Source organism: Solanum stenotomum, chromosome 8, assembly GCF_019186545.1.
Source record: "Solanum stenotomum isolate F172 chromosome 8, ASM1918654v1, whole genome shotgun sequence".
Taxonomy (NCBI): Eukaryota; Viridiplantae; Streptophyta; class Magnoliopsida; order Solanales; family Solanaceae; genus Solanum; species Solanum stenotomum.
In genome coordinates, this window is record NC_064289.1 from 8,740,447 (window position 1) to 8,756,549 (window position 16,103).

General features: G+C 32.3%; 2 protein-coding genes across 3 annotated transcripts; one reads left to right on the forward strand and one right to left on the reverse strand.

Moving 5' to 3' along the window:
* Positions 1-4,900, forward strand: LOC125872310 (uncharacterized). 2 transcript variants are annotated; one of them, XM_049553025.1, is made up of 6 exons: positions 1-288; positions 822-1,070; positions 1,158-1,331; positions 1,469-1,575; positions 3,269-3,576; positions 4,055-4,900. In XM_049553025.1, the coding sequence occupies exons 1-6, from the start codon at positions 130-132 to the stop codon at positions 4,642-4,644; spliced, it is 1,587 nt and encodes a 528-aa protein (XP_049408982.1). In that variant the 5' UTR covers positions 1-129; the 3' UTR covers positions 4,645-4,900. The 2 variants fall into 2 exon arrangements, with proteins under 2 accessions (XP_049408982.1, XP_049408983.1); XM_049553026.1 differs by having other exon boundaries at positions 6-288; positions 825-1,070.
* Positions 4,901-10,579: 5,679 nt separating this feature from the next.
* Positions 10,580-11,876, reverse strand: LOC125874187 (hydroxyproline-rich systemin-like). Its single transcript, XM_049555033.1, has 2 exons — positions 11,789-11,876; positions 10,580-11,279 (listed from the first exon to the last, which is right to left on the reverse strand). The coding sequence occupies exons 1-2, from the start codon at positions 11,871-11,873 to the stop codon at positions 10,927-10,929; spliced, it is 438 nt and encodes a 145-aa protein (XP_049410990.1). The 5' UTR covers positions 11,874-11,876; the 3' UTR covers positions 10,580-10,926.
* Positions 11,877-16,103: the final 4,227 nt, after the last annotated feature.

Genomic DNA, 16,103 nt, shown 5'->3' on the forward strand with positions numbered 1-16,103 from the left:
ACACAAATTGCTCTGTTTCATCTCACAAGCGTGACTTTCACTGGAATTTTCCAACTCTACTCAGCACGGCTCTGATATTTTTGGTACTTGTCTTACTCAATCTGAAACTTTTTTTTTTGTCGTTTTCTCATGCATCCGTCGAGGAATTACACCGGCGAAGCGCCGTCGGATTTGCGGTGGCAGAGGGGGAAAATGTTGCCGGTGAAGAGGGAGGTAGACCTTGAAAACTTTTCAGATGAAGAACGCTGCCAACTCGACAAGCGATCTAAGCTTTCCTCTTCTCTGCAAGTAGGTTTTTCTCTCTTTCTCTTTGCTGTTCTAATTTTAAAGCGATGTTTCTCTATTTGATCTGTAGAATTTTGTGCATTTTTTTTCGTTTTAAGACTTTTGTCTGTGTGCATCTTGTTGTCTACTAACATATGCTCTGAATTTGACTACACATAGAGTTTATGATGTTAGTTTGACTTACTATTGAATTGCATCAAACATTTAGGGACTTACCAAATTAGGAAGTGCTTAGTAATAAATGAAGTAAAAGGAGTATGAATAACCATTTTAGAAATGTTTGTAAGAGAATTATCAATTACCAAATTGGGAATAAGAACTTGGCTTATCAGTATTGATGCCTTGATATTGATTAAGGAGATGCCAGTGAACTTACGTCTATTGTTATCTTCTGAGGCATTTCCTTCAAACTGTTCTGAAAAACCTCTCTACCGTACGAAGGTAGGGGTAAGGTCTGCGTGTACACCCTACCGGTAGGACAATACTGAGTATGTAATCGTTAATCTTCTCTGAGCTGAATCAAGGATATTTTGCAGCAGCAACTGGGTGAAGGAGCTTGTGATTTTCCTGTTTCATCATCATTCGTCTCGTTAGATGAACCCAGTCCGTTAGGTTTGCGGCTAAAAAAGAGCCCATCACTGGTGGATATGATCCAAATGAAGCTTGGGGGCACCTCCATGGTGGAAAGTCTTGGGAAGAAGGAGCAGAAAAGAAGCACTGCAATGATAGAAAAGCTCAAGGCCTCGAATTTTCCTGGTTCAGTTCTGAGAATTGGAACCTGGGAGGTATACACAGTTCCCTTTTATAATGATTTGTAAATAATGTTCAGTCTGAATGTTCCACAAGTGAATTGAATATTTTTGTCTCTACAGTATAAGTCGAGATATGAAGGAGATTTGGTTGCAAAATGTTACTTTGCCAAGCATAAGCTTGTATGGGAAGTCCTTGATGGTGGTCTCAAGAATAAGATAGAGATCCAGTGGTCTGATATTATAGGGTTGAAGGCAAATTACCCAGATGATGCACCAGGAACCTTGGATATAGTGGTAAGGGGTAAAACAATTTTGTTTTTGCTATTGTCTTTATGGAGTTATTTCCTTAACTGCATTAGCAGAATAGGCTCCAGTGTTGCTTTCCTTATTAACCTTAGTTGATGAGGGTGCTATGTATCCTTGTATTGCAGCTGGCAAGGCAACCTCTTTTCTTTAGGGAGACAGATCCACAACCCAGAAAGCACACACTTTGGCAAGCAACTTCAGATTTTACTGATGGACAGGCTAGCATACACAGGTCTTACTATTATCCCTGTAGTTCTTTTCTTCCTCAAGTAATAATTACGCCATTGTTAGTCGTTAGCCAATTTTATCTTGTTTTCTTGACATCTCCGTGGACATCTATTGTCTAGCCTTTTCCCCTTCTTTATTTCCCCACTTCGGCGAGTATTTCAAATCACTTGTTTGATCTACTTAGTTGATGCATGAAGATAATGATAGAAAGCTAAATCCAGAAAGAGGTTTGCCCGGCATGACTCAACTCTATTGACAGAGTAAAGTGCAGATGCTTCGTGGCTATCACAGGGATTTATATGATAAGTAGTGGTCTTATTAGATTTGGAATTTCATCTAGCAAGTAGTAATTGTTGATATGGAGAAGGCCAAGAAACACCATTTTCTTAATTTGAACTTTTTAAAATGGCTTGGGGTGGGGGTCTGGGAAGGATGATAAGACTGTAGAATACATTATTCATGCAGAAACTCTCTCTTTCCTATCTAGTTTATTTTACGTTAGGCGAGGTGAGACAGAAACTTGTGATCGAGGCTTAGTTATTTTTGAAGAGGAGAGAGGCAATACTAGAAAGGTAAGGTAGAGTGGGTTGCTTGTGCACTCAATTTAGTGCCTAATGGTTAATGCTTGTAGGGATGGCAACAGGGTGGGGAAGGTTAAGGTTATGCGGGAAGTATGGGTTTAAACTTATGGGTAGCGGGTGGGTTCAAGCGTGTTTCTTAAAACTTCAAAGCCGTTGCGGGTTAGCACTTTTGACCAATTACAAATTAGATAAATTTCTGCAACTACAATCAATCACTTATTGCAGATGTCTGGACTTACAAAATGTTACCATAACAATTTTCAAACACTTTTTATGACTCTGCCAAGTTAACACTTTTTATATGTTAATTGAAAACATGAAGAAGGAAGCAATTTTTAGGAGGCAGTACTCAGTCAGGGAGGTGGGGGCAAAACTGAAGAACAGAAGTGAGAAAATATAAATGAAATGAATGCATTACTCTTCATCGAATTTATTCATCCAAGTGTTGAATGGAAGAGCTTGACATTTCTTATGAATTTTTTTGATTATCGTCAGGTTTTATTATCTTAGTTCCAAACCAATCTTTAAGATGTAATAACAGTTCATTTGTTCACATTCTTGAGTAATAAACATAACAAGTAACAAATATTTTGAACTATCCCATGCTTAGAATTAAGTGGCTATGTGGCAGGGCAGGTTTATGTGGGTTGGGGTGGGTAGGGGCAGGGACAGGTTTGAAATAGAAAGTTTTCTATGCGGAGCGGTGTGGCATGGGTTGAAGTCTTTCGGGTGAAGGCTGAACCTGCATGGCAACCTCCCTGCCTTTCCCCGTTGCTATCTCTACTTAATGATTATCCTTGTGGCCTAATGCAGTTTTGAAAGAGCATTTCAGTGTTGCAACCGAATGGAATGTCTCAGTAGATGCAGCTTTGAATCTAAAAGCCCAACTAAATTTCCCAATTTCAGTTTAATCTGTTGTAAAAAGCTAATTTTTGAAGCATGTTGCACCTATAGTAGCTTTTATATTGTATCATAGTGATTGCAAGTATATTAGGTTTTTAAGTTCTGCTGGTTGTAGAGTGTGTTTGGTCTGTTTACAATTTCTAGCATTTCCTTGCTCGTCTTAATGTGGTTCAGTTTTGATGTTAAAACTCTTCAAATTTTCTTTGGTTGTAGGCGACATTACTTAGAGTGTCCGCATGGATTGTTGGGAAAGCATATTGAAAAGCTTGTGCAATGTGATCCTCGTCTTAAGTTTCTGAGTCAACAAGCAGAGATGACTCTAGATTCTCCTTATTTTGAATCCCAGATGTCGGGTTTTGAAGACACACATGAAAGGGACCATGAATTTGATCTGAATAATGAGGGGAGTCCGAATTTTATTGACTATACTTCACCTTCTGGAGCTCAGTGTTCCTCCAAAAATAAGCAAGATCCTAGACCTTTGGAATGTATTCACCAAGAAAAGCCATCCCCAAGATCAGGTAATTATGTATTTTATCTGAGAAGTGCATTTAAGTTTTCTTGAATTGAGTTCTATGGTGAGTATGTCTTTGAAGACGTCGATGATCATCCCTTATCCCCCACCTTTTTGAAAAAGTGACAAATTGATCGTCATTTCCTTTTCAAAGAGTGGAGAGGAAGTTTGCAACCCGTTTCCTTGATTTTATTGTAGTGATGTCTTGGTGGTACAGTTGTGTGTTTCTTGAAAATTATCCACATTGAGGGGGTTGTCTCTGTTCAAAAAGAGGAATATGACCATATTGCAGAATCGGGTTATGGACATGTTATCCTATGTTGAAGTATATTGTTCTCAACCATTCTATGGCCTATTATAAGTGATCAGGATTTGCTTCTATATTGCTATCTGGATGTATATTGTTCTCGTTAGTGTGCTGTTTCTCTTGGATTTGTTTTTTATTTTTCTGTAACTTCACATTCAACGTGCTGTTATTGATACAGGGGCGAGTGAAGATATGGAAAGTAGGGAAGTGGAGCAGCGGAAAGGGCTCAGTAACCTCAATCAACTCAGAGTGTCTGGAGTACATCCCTCTGTGTCAATGAGTGATTTAGTGAGCCAGCTTGAGCAACGTGTATCAGAGCAGACGACATCTAAAGTCATCAACCTCGCCAATGATGAACGACAAAGCTCGGAAATCCTGGAAGAGATCTCCAAATCTTTGCTTAGTGACACTCAAAATGTGTCATCATCAGATGAGAAATCTCTTATGTCAAGGGTCAATTCTCTGTGCTGCCTTCTCCAAAAGGATCCTGCAACAGCTCATCCGAGTGAGAACTGTGGTGATGTTGTGTCGGATGAAAGAAGAGTTAATGAAATAAATTTCATTCCCACCGCACCGCTTGGAAGAGAAGATGTAGAAGATCCTTCTATGCCAGAGGATGAATCAACTGATCTCTCTGGTTGCAAGCCGACTTCAACAATGTCAAGGAAGGACTCTGTCGGTGATCTGTTACTGAATCTTCCTAGGATAGCATCACTGCCCCACTTTTTGTTCTTATGCGATGATTCTGCAGGTAACCAGGCTAGATAGTCTTAGCTCAAGTCTACATCAGGTAATCATTGCAAAGGATGGCTGTAGTTCTCTTGTATATATTGAAAAACTAAGTTAGCAACAGTACTGTGTTCAGCTTAGGACTTGAAACTTTGATGCATCGTTATAGAACTGTTCATGGATAGAATTAGACCCTTTTTGTGCTTTTGTACAAAACTTAGTGCTGTGAAAGTTTTCCAATGCTTTCCTGTTTGTCACTACTGCATTATTTTGCCAAGTATAAAGTTACAGTGAACATGATATTCAGATTTTGCCCAGTGAACTCAGGATAAAACATGAGAATTAGACAACACAGGACAAGATTTTAACGTGCATGACAAAAAAACCGAAATACAGAAACGGTTTTGAGATTCCCTGTAGTTTATTCGGGGATTAGTTGTTCTGGGCATTGTAGTATTAATTTTTATCTCTCATTGTGGATGAATTACCAATTTTGGGATAACTTGTTCTCCGACCAAAATGAGTCCTTGATGTACATTCTAAGTGTCCTAACAAAAATAAAATAAAATCCAACAACCCACTAGATTATAGGTTGACCATAGGATGTCGAATCGAGTCAAGATTGTACTGTTACACTAGTGGAATCAGTCAACTTATCAGACCCAGTATGAACTTAATATCATAGTCAATGTCAACCACTTTAGGCATTTCAGTATGATTTTTGTGTATTCCTCGGGTACCTATATCGGAGTTTGACAAATTCGGGTTCTTCCTGTGTGGGGTCCCATTTGAGGGAAAATACTCCCTTCCAAGGATTAAGGTTGGGCATCGGACCGGAACGGACCGGTACCGGACCGAACGGGATGGGTTGACCGATTTGTTGACCTGTACCGGGATGAACCGGATTGGAATTACCGAGATGGAGACTAGGTTCCGTCCCGTCCCACTATATACTGGGACTAAACCGGACCAGAATGGAACGGGATGGGATAAACAGGACGACACATATAGCTATTTCAAAAAATAATACTCCCTCCGTCCCATTTTATGTGGCAACATTTGACCGGGCACGGAGTTTAAGAAATAAATGAAGACTTTGAAATGTTTACCAAATTGCCCTTTAAAAAGTAGACTTTTTTTCTCTCTCCTCATAAATGTATTGGAGTATTATTTTAAGATTAAGTGGGACCAACAAGGATAAAAGAGGAATTGTACTTTTATAAACTTGCCATATAAGGAAATGTGACATTCTTTTTGGGACTGACCAAAAAGGAAATGTTGCCACATAAAATGGGACGGAGGGAGTAATTTTTTTTAGTTATTTTGATTTTTTTGAATTATGATAATATGAATGTTTGTTTATTTTTCTAAGTTTAAATTAACTGTTTTGAAATTTATAAATGTAATTTTACTTAAGTTTATTTTAAAGATATTTTTTAAAATTTTTACTTATTAAATTTACAAGTTTATGTTTAATAAAGTTTTTTTGTTTTAAAGTTTTTAAGGTTAAGTTTTCAAGATTTGAAATTTTGAAATCTTTTGAAGTTTATAAGTTATTTATTATTAATATGTTATAAGTTATACTTATAACTTGTAATTTAAATAACTTAAGTTTGTAATTTTAAAAAATTAAATAAAAATAAGGATAAAACAATGACACAAATTAAAAAAATATCAATCCAATCCGATCCAATCCATTTTTTTTTTTTGAAAATATGCCTATATATAAATTAATTAATAAAAAATAATTAATCGGAACAGGAATAAACCGGGATAAATCGGTACCGGTACACCGGTATCAAATCGTGATACCGTTCCGTTTCGAGTACCAGTTCACGGTGTCCCATTCCGTCCCGAAGACTACCGGATCGGAACGGACCGGAATGGTACCATAACGGTACCGGTACAACCCGATCCGGTGCCCAACCTTACCAAGGATTTTTCCATATTCAAAGCTTGAATCGAAAACCTATAGTTAAGGGAGAAGCAGACCCATCCATTGTACCACAGTTATATATTTTATTTTAAAGATTTTCATGATTAAATCATTCTGAGTTGTAGACTCAATGGACATGAAAGTGCCTATATGAATGTGAATTATAATGGTTGTGGGGGGTGGGGGTTTACTTTTCAAAGCAGTATGTATATATTGACAAAGCAGCAAAGTAGCAATACCTAGTCAGAATATTTTTAAACGTCCAACCATGAAAAATCAAAGGGATTGGAGAACGTTTCTTTATCAATTATCTGACCGAAAGAATATCCATGGAACCATAAACTAAAGGAAACAGACTTGATCATGAAAGGAAAATTATAAGAGCCAACCTATTGCCAAAAAAAAAAGACACCGATTGACCTTAAAATGGATTGATCTTTAATTTTTTCCCTTGAGCAACTGAACTTGTGCCTCGTAGAGCATATGTTCTTTAAAAACCAAACTACTCTATCCGTCAAGTTTTGAATAGATTGCACATTTAATGAAGAAAAATCGAGGTAACTTAGCAAAAAAGTACTACTACATATTTATGATTTCTTGAGTGAAAATATGAAAACTAAATTAGGACAAAAGGAATAATTAAAGACATTCATGTATTAGAGTGTCAAAGGGAAATTAAATCATAGTGAAATATATATTACAGTGTGTCATTTTTGTAGTAATATATTTTACTTGATCAAGCACGTACAAATTAATTAAATAAAATTCCATTAGCATTATTCATGTAACAATTAGCTAGCATAATTAATCTTAACATGCATGTATGCTCTATCTTCAAAATCGAACCAATTAGTTGTAGCAGCACCCGCGACTTGAAAATGTAGCCCCGGTTTTCAAGATGAAAACAATTGGCCAGTGGATGGGGCTGACCGTGGAGGTGGTGGAGGGGACTTTGGACTTCTTCCTAAACTATTTCCTTTGTTGGGAGCCAATTTATTATTAGCCCAATGAGGAGAGACCTCTGAGATTTGTTTGGAATTTGGTGATGGTTTAGGTGGTGGTGGAGATGAAATTGATGGCCTTTCAATTATTTTCTTTGTCATGAGGATTTGTATGATTGTATTGTCATCATGACTTGCTAAAATTCTAGCTTCACTTCTTTGTTGGAAACAAATGAATGTTGCCATGAGAATGAATGTACAAGTAATGATTATTTGCATGTTTCTCAATTTTAGTAATAACACACTAGCTACTATTTTGGTGTTAAGTACTAGAGCAGTACAAAGGGGTATTTATAGATGTTGTTTTGAAGGAGTAGGTATATCGCTTAAAAGAGCGGTCTTAGGAGAATCATGAGGTTTCAGATTCAAATCTAACGAAAATAAAAATACTGAATGATTTTTTTTAAATCTCATCTATATTCGAGTTGTGATGGACAGGTAACTCCAATACTTGTATCAGTAAAAGGTAGCCAAGTATTTCATAGAATTAATCGAGATGTGCAAATAAACTCGAACAATTATGATTATTTTAAAAAAACAAAGAGTAGGTGTGTAGTGTGAAATGATTAAACTTCATTCAGACCACTTCTTAAATTAAAACATTGACTTGGCCACGCTCAAAAAAGGAGGTGAGTCAAAGCCTTGTATTTTTCTTTGCTACTTGTTTCGATCCTTGTCTCATTTGAATATTTATAAATCTTTCTGCTACTAGTTGTAATATAAATATCCACAATTTTCAACACGGACTCACCTAAATTATAAAGCAAACAGTACCTACTGTGATCACACAAATAATAGAAATGATGTGTTTAAGGCCTACAATAATTGAGGACAACTCATATCTAATTAAAGCTATATATTAAAGATAAAAAAAAATTCTCATCTTTAATCTATTAGTTCACTTTAATTTTGTTTTTAAGTGTTGAAACGAAATAAGAATATGACTGAATTTGTTACATATAATATAGATTAAACTATTTTCGTAAAGCTAACTAAAGTTTATTTATATATCAAATATCAAAAGTATCACTTTTTTCTAATAGTGCCCATATGTTGTGCTTTGCTAGACCAAGTAGGGGCCGAATGTGTGGTCTTTAACTTTTGTTCTTCACTGAATTGCCTGTTGAGCACATCCAATTTATTTAGAAGCAGTAATGATAGGGAGAGCTTTACCAAATCACCCTTATGTAATATAAGTCATCTAAATATTGAAAAATAAATAATATTTAATAGCAAGGATAAAATAAAAAGAAAATAATAAATTATTCATTGGTTTTATAAACTGAACAAGTAGTGATTGGACATTTCAAAATAATATAATAGACAAGTAAAAATAAACAAGCGGAGACTTTGATTCATTCATTACTTTTATCCTATATTAAGTGATTTATAAATAAGCCATAAATATTTGTGTGTTTAGTATATAAAATTTAATATTAAATTAATTTTAAATATAGAATAGTACTCACTCTTCCAACTTTATGTGATGAGAAGTCAAAGGAATTTCTCTTTGACCAGAATTTGTTCATGTGTCACTTAATATTTTGAATTATTCTGACTTGCATACTTCTATATACTCTCTAAATATGCAAAATTTACTTTAAAAAACTTGAATATTTTATGTTCAAATTCACAATAAAACTTAGATAGTGTAATCTTTGTACTTCTAATCATCTAAGTAGTATATTAAAATTTAACGGAACTGATTGAACAAATTTTTTATGGACAAATTACTTAACTACACTCCTTTACTTACCTTAATATCCATTTATCCCTATTTATTTTAAAAATTTCAAAAATCCCTTATTTACCTATGTATCCCGTGCACAACGCTATGTATTCCGCTGCTATGTGGAATGTATCAAACGCTATGTATCCCGTGCACAACACTATGTATCCCGCTATGTGGTATGTATCAAACCTAATGTATCTCGTGCACAACGCTATGTATACCGCTATGTGGAATGTATCAAACCTAATGTATCCCGTGCACAACGCTATGTATCCCGCAAACATCATTTTTAAGGGATTTTTGGTAAATAGAAAACTAGAAGGGATTTGATGTTATTTAGTACTTATAATATGTGGTTCCTATAATTTATACATTTTTTATTTAAATTGAATATCAATGAGAGGATCCAATGCAGCAAAAAAAACATTTTTAATTTGTACGTTAGGACTTAGGAGTAAGCTCGCTATTTCCTTAAGCGGCAATGATAAATATGAGTAACACTTTATATAAATGTAACTTAACTACTTAAGTCTTTAATGACTCTAAATGTAATAATATTAATGTAATTATTGTTAATCCATTTAAAAAAGAATGTTAGCTTCTTATAATTGGAAATAATTTAAGAAAAAATTGTATGAAATAGCAAACTATTAATTCAAATTAAATGCTATAGCCACAGTTTATTTTATTTGTAATTCGCAGCAAACATCCAATTTTTTTGCAATTTGATTCGGTATACAATTAGCCATTTTCGATAGACAATTAGTCATTTTATACACTTCGGTATAAAATGTGTTTGTGTTTGTATAAAGCGAGAGAAAAGTGTATATACAAATACATATATTTTCGTCTTATACACATATAATTATACAAATTACAATGTATAAATGAATTTATACAAAACTGAATAATTTGTATAAAATTGGATGTATCTAATGAATTATACAAATCAAAAGCTCCACAACAAACATAAAATTTGTTATGGAGCGCAATTATGCAAAGTATAGCTATAACATACAAATTTGATTTTTATGTTTGTTATATGTGAAAGTTACTCATAATTTAATTTTAATACTCTCATTTACTCGTAATGGAAATAATTAGTAGTCGCACTATAAATGGTCTAAAGAATATCATTTTAAACCACATATTCCAATAATCTTCTTTCTTTTCTAAACTTTGTATCAAATCAAATAGTATCATGCACATAGATTTGAAACAAAGGAAATATATTATTAAATGTTGCTCAAATATTTACAAGTCGTGAATAAATATCGATCTCAACAAAAAAAAAATATACATTCTGGTTTGATAACAATACTACATTATTTTATAATTATAATAAGTTAAAACCATATATCACTCCCTCAAATTCATTTACTAACTACGTAGTTACTCCATTACAAGACGTCTATTACACATATTATTCTTGCGACTTGAGAGCTAGATAATTAACTCATCAAGTGAACTAAAACCAGATTATATATATATTCTCGCTACTTTATAATATAAAATAAAAAATACTATACTTATATTATAAAGTCCCCATAACGTAGAGTGTATATAGCTTAATGTTGAAGTGTGTGATCATCTCATTTAAAGGCTTAACTTCAACATGGTATCAGAGCAGGGGCTGAGGTCCACTTCAACACTTAATAGGAAGCCTGAAGAGGCAAAGTAGAAGAAGAGGATGTGATAATGATCTGCCTTTGCTCATCTTGTGGCTCTGGTGGTGGTGGTGCCGCTACATGATCGTGCCTCCCACCAACTGTAATCATGAGCGGCGCCGCGGCGGCGTCATGATGAGGACTAGTACTAATTGTTGTGAGTTGGCCAATAATTGGTTCATGCTTGGGAGAAGGAGGTGGTAATTCATGATCATGTCTTCCATTAACTATTTCCTGATTTGTTGGTGGAGATGATGTTGGTGGTGTAGGTGTTATATATGGTGTCCTTCCATAATTACCATTTCCCAACTTCAACTTCACCATCCCATGATGATTTCCTAAACCAAGTAAACAAAAATTTATTAACTTATCAAGTTAATTAGAGTACTCAATAATATATAGAGAGAAGGGAAGCCTTGGAGCAACGCTGAGGTTAGATATTCATGTTCAAACTGTGGAAGCAATCTCTAATGTTGCTTATGTCACACCCTTTAGAGTGAGATTTTTTAGACCATCCTAACAAGGATTGCTTTATGCACTGAACTGACTTTTTTTTATTATTATTTTTAATAAAAAGTGAGTATATATAGAGGTTGATTAATTATTATTCCCCTCAAGTAGATGTAGATATGTATGAGAAAAGAAGTGTTTCAAAAAAAAAAAAAAAGAGTGCCATATTAATCTTCTTAATTACTAGTACAACATTATAAATTTATATTACTTTCTCCATGCAGTCCACCATAACATTAATTTTCAAGTGGATTAACTAAAAAGAATTAATGAATACTTATGTTGTAAATATATGTAAGTAGCTAACTAAAGAATAATTAAATTAAATTAGTAGTACCTAGTAAAGTTCTTGCTTGAGCTCCTACGAAAATGAGAAAGCTGATAATTATAAGAAAGAAGAAAGCTCTGAAGAAGAGAATCATTTTAGCTACTGATCTTAATTCCTTATTTGTTCCCTCTCCTTCATGTCTCCTTTTATAGACAAAAAACAAAAGAAAAAAAAAGTTAAAGTGCGTAGTGCATTACCACCAAATTAACCTTCTTTATTAGAACTGATGTTACCTTCCAATTAGAATAATATATTAGTAAACAATTAATAATTAGTCTATAACAGGATCTAATGCTGCAAATTAAAAACACATTTTTTTTATTGTTCCTATTGCGTTGGTATAATTAATATGAGTCTATAAATATTAAGTTAGGATTAGTCGCGAAACAAGGATTTTCATTAGTGAATTTAAAATATAAATAAGTCAAGTAAAAGAGTTTCAATATCTAATACATAAAAAAAAAAATTAACTACGTATAAATGAGTAACACATACATCTAATAATATATATATATTATATACCATACTTTTATATCTATTAGTTCTCTCTATTACCATTTAACCGACTCCACTTTGACTACCACAATATTACTACAATGAAGAAAAACATTTGATCATTTTCCCAAATCCCAATATATATATAAAGAACACATACACATCGAAAAACTGGTGGTGTTAGTGATTAAAGGCATACTTCAACCAATTTTATTATGGCAAGCTATCTATATATTTGCATGACAAATACAAATCATTTTGCAAAATTCAAAAGACAAATTTGAACCCAAAAAGTAAAAGCTGTCAGCATCACTAAAGTTGTAGTCAATTATAATGGTGAGTCTTCCTCACTCGTTTTTTAGTACAAGAAAACTGGCCACAAATAGAGTCAATTACCACGTGAAAAATTACTTCATTATTTACTCTGAATTCACTATTGTTTATTATATTACTAATTATTAAAACATGCGTACAATATTCTCTCGATTTTCACCCATTGAACCTAAGTTAGGTCTAATTCAATCGGCCTACTTCTGATGAGAAATTAAAGCAAATTTGATAAAGCTTATCATGAATTTATATGAGGAAACAACTTCTAATTGATGCAAAAGAAAAAAGTCATATGTTCCAACAAATATATTACTAGTAAATTTCTCTTACACGCACTTTAATTTGTGAAATACCTTTAAAATATGATTGCCGCTCTAATTTGTTTCAAAATACTTATCATATTTCGCTTTTCAAGTGTCAAAGTACATAATCTAATAACCTAAGAAAAACGATAACTTATAACACTTTTTGTATAATTTTCAAATATCATAATTTAATTTTGATTTGAAAATATTATTGAATTAATCATCTAATCAAATTTAGCTTTGAAAGATTCGTTAAGTTGACTTTAGAAAAACAAAACATGACAAGTATTTTGATACAATTAGAATATATATATATATATATATATATATATATATATATATATAATACTATCTCCGTCCAATTTTAATTGTCATAATTTTCTTTTTTAGAGTCAAACGATAATAACTTTGACTAATATTTTACAATATATTTTTTCATCATATTGATATGCAAAAAATGGAATTTATAGTAATTTTCATATAGTTTTTGAATATCTAAATTTTTTGTTTAAAATATTAAATTAATGTAATCTAATTTAACTTTGAAAATTAGACAAATTGACTTTCGAAAAACGTAACATGACAATTAAAAGTGGATAGAGGGAGTAATTAACCAAAATTTTCCTTTTTGTGGCACTCATCAATTGAAATTTTAATTAATTAGGCGTTGTTGATTTAATTTATTTCTTTTTCCTGATAGATTATGGCATCGTATCAAAAGATTATAATTAATGGAAACATGCCACGCTCCACAAATATAGTTGCTTAAAGTAGTAAAGCAAAAGTAGTAGCACTAAATCTCAAAAAGAGATGGACCAACAAAACATCATATTACATGACATGCAAATATTAAGAATAAGCTAAAAATATTACTTATAGTTTATGTCAAATCAGATACTATGTTTGAGAAAGCTAAGATAGTAATTAATTAATTTTTGTGGTCATTCGTGGGCAAATGAAATGTTTGCATAGCCATTAAGGAGTAAATAATTATTAACATATCTACATCAATACTAGATACCAACTCCACTTAGCAACATGAATAGGGAGCTTAATTAGGTAAAATAATTAATTTACTTAGAAATGTATATGGCTGTGGCTTTCTTCTTCCCTACAATGTAGGCCATTTGCTAAAGCATATAGCACTTAATTAAGAAAATCCAAATATGGAAGAAAAACTGTTTCTTGGAATTAATTCCCATTTTGCGTTTGTGGTCCTTAATTCCGCACTATCCAACTATATATATATATATATATTATGGTACATTGGGTTCATTCCGATCTTCTTCGTTGGAAAATTACGTAATTATGTAAGTAAAAACATAATATTCTAACAATATTAATATGTAATATACAAAAACACTAGGGTAAATAAGGTGGGAATGTGAGTGAAGTTCTAACTTAATTTATTGTTCTCCAAAATATTTTGATCAACTCAAACATGAAAAAATTGAAAAAAAAATAATATTAAAAATAATACTTTACATAGGTTCCCTCATAATTAGAGTTATACATGTATTAGTAATATATGAATTAATTATGAGTGAATCTATGTATTATTTTGTGCATGTATTAGTTATGCAATGATTAATTATTCATATATTAGTTATTGCACTTTCTATCCTACATAAAATAATATATAAATTTTCTTACAACTTGTATTAGAAATATGGATTTCTAAACCATCAACCATAAATCATATTTATTTTATATATGAACAATTTGTTTCTTATAATCTACCTACACAACATATAAATTATATGAAATTTAATACATGGATGACTTGTTTAATTTTATCCAACTACCAAACAATCCTTTTTTTAAGTAGTGCACACTCATAGTGTAGTACTCTCTCGACTTTAATTTATATAACATATTTGTTTTTTAGTCCGTCCAAAAAAGAATGACATATCTTTTTTATTAAGCAAATATCTAATGACACTATTGTCGTTTTACAAATCCACTTATTTGTCAAAAAATATCCACAAAGGTGTAGTCTTCTATTTAGAATTAATTTATTTTAAGAGTAATTTTGAAATATTACAAAGTCTTTGATATTATTCAAACTTCATATTCAGTCAAACCACATCACATAAAATATATAAGGAACTATTCTTTGTGCACAATACGTAGCATATGTAAATCCTATAAAAATTAATCAAACGAATATTACTATTTTTAAAAGCATTTTTCTGGAAATTAATTTGGACAAAAGTTGTTCCACTACTAAGTTGACTTTGAAAGTTTGACCAATTATTCCATAAATTTTGATTAAAGAAAGAAGAGATAGCCAAGTTTGGGCTCTTATTGGACTATAAGTTGTCAGTCTGGATCTTAATGGGCTTACAGTACAGTTGGGCTAATAAAAGCCCAATAACACCGTTATCCTTTTTGGTCGGTTATGGGATCTCATATAGTCACATGTGCCCTCTTCAGACAGCTATGTTGCGTTGGATCAATATTTTCTGTAAACAAATTGATGTAAGATTGTAATTGTGGTGTTTTAATTACTTCTAAATACAAAACAAGACACAAATTATTGAAATTAAAATATTATCGTGATTCGTGATAGTACGTATATATTATTTAAAAGAAAAATCAAGTCGTGATGATTTGCCTTGTTGTTAGAGGGAAGTATATAATATAGCAATATTTTTTTGGAGATTCTATATAGTAGCTAGAAGGGTAAAAGATTCAAATTGTATCTTAGCTTGGTTGTTTATCGAATACTATCTATAAGTTTTTTAGATATTCATGTTAGGTGTGTGAAAGAAAGTCTCTTGTTGATAGCTGAAAAGAAAAGTAACTTATTTATAAATTGCTCGACCCTCGTAATTAATTGAGATCTTTTAATAAAATCGTACAGATTTGTAACCTAAACTATACAGACCATTAAGTTGTTTTAACTCAACAATTTACATGATCAAATGTTGGTGAGGTGTGAATATAATGCAAACTTCATGAACTTTAATTAGGTTCAATTGAGCAGTTTTTTTATGACCGAAAATCCAATCTAGATAGGTCAACTCTTAAGATCAAATATAGCTTTAGAAATTTCATGAACAAAATGCATTTGATTAACTAACAAAAAAGTACTTCCAAGACTTTAATAACAAGTTCCTAATAAATGTCAAATGGATTGACCTAAACAAGACTTTAATAACAAGTTGAATTAGTTAACTTTCATGCCTTAA

Bases quoted from the DNA above. Each gene is read 5' to 3' on its own strand.
- LOC125872310 (XM_049553025.1), top strand. From the start codon at position 130: ATGCATCCGTCGAGGAATTACACCGGCGAAGCGCCGTCGGATTTGCGG. The intron at 289-821 runs GTAGGTTTTTCT...GATATTTTGCAG, and splicing joins AGCTTTCCTCTTCTCTGCAA to CAGCAACTGGGTGAAGGAGC. The intron at 3,577-4,054 runs GTAATTATGTAT...TTATTGATACAG, and splicing joins AAAGCCATCCCCAAGATCAG to GGGCGAGTGAAGATATGGAA.
- LOC125874187 (XM_049555033.1), bottom strand. From the start codon at position 11,873: ATGATTCTCTTCTTCAGAGCTTTCTTCTTTCTTATAATTATCAGCTTT. The intron at 11,280-11,788 runs GTACTACTAATT...TACTTGGTTTAG, and splicing joins TCAAGCAAGAACTTTACTAG to GAAATCATCATGGGATGGTG.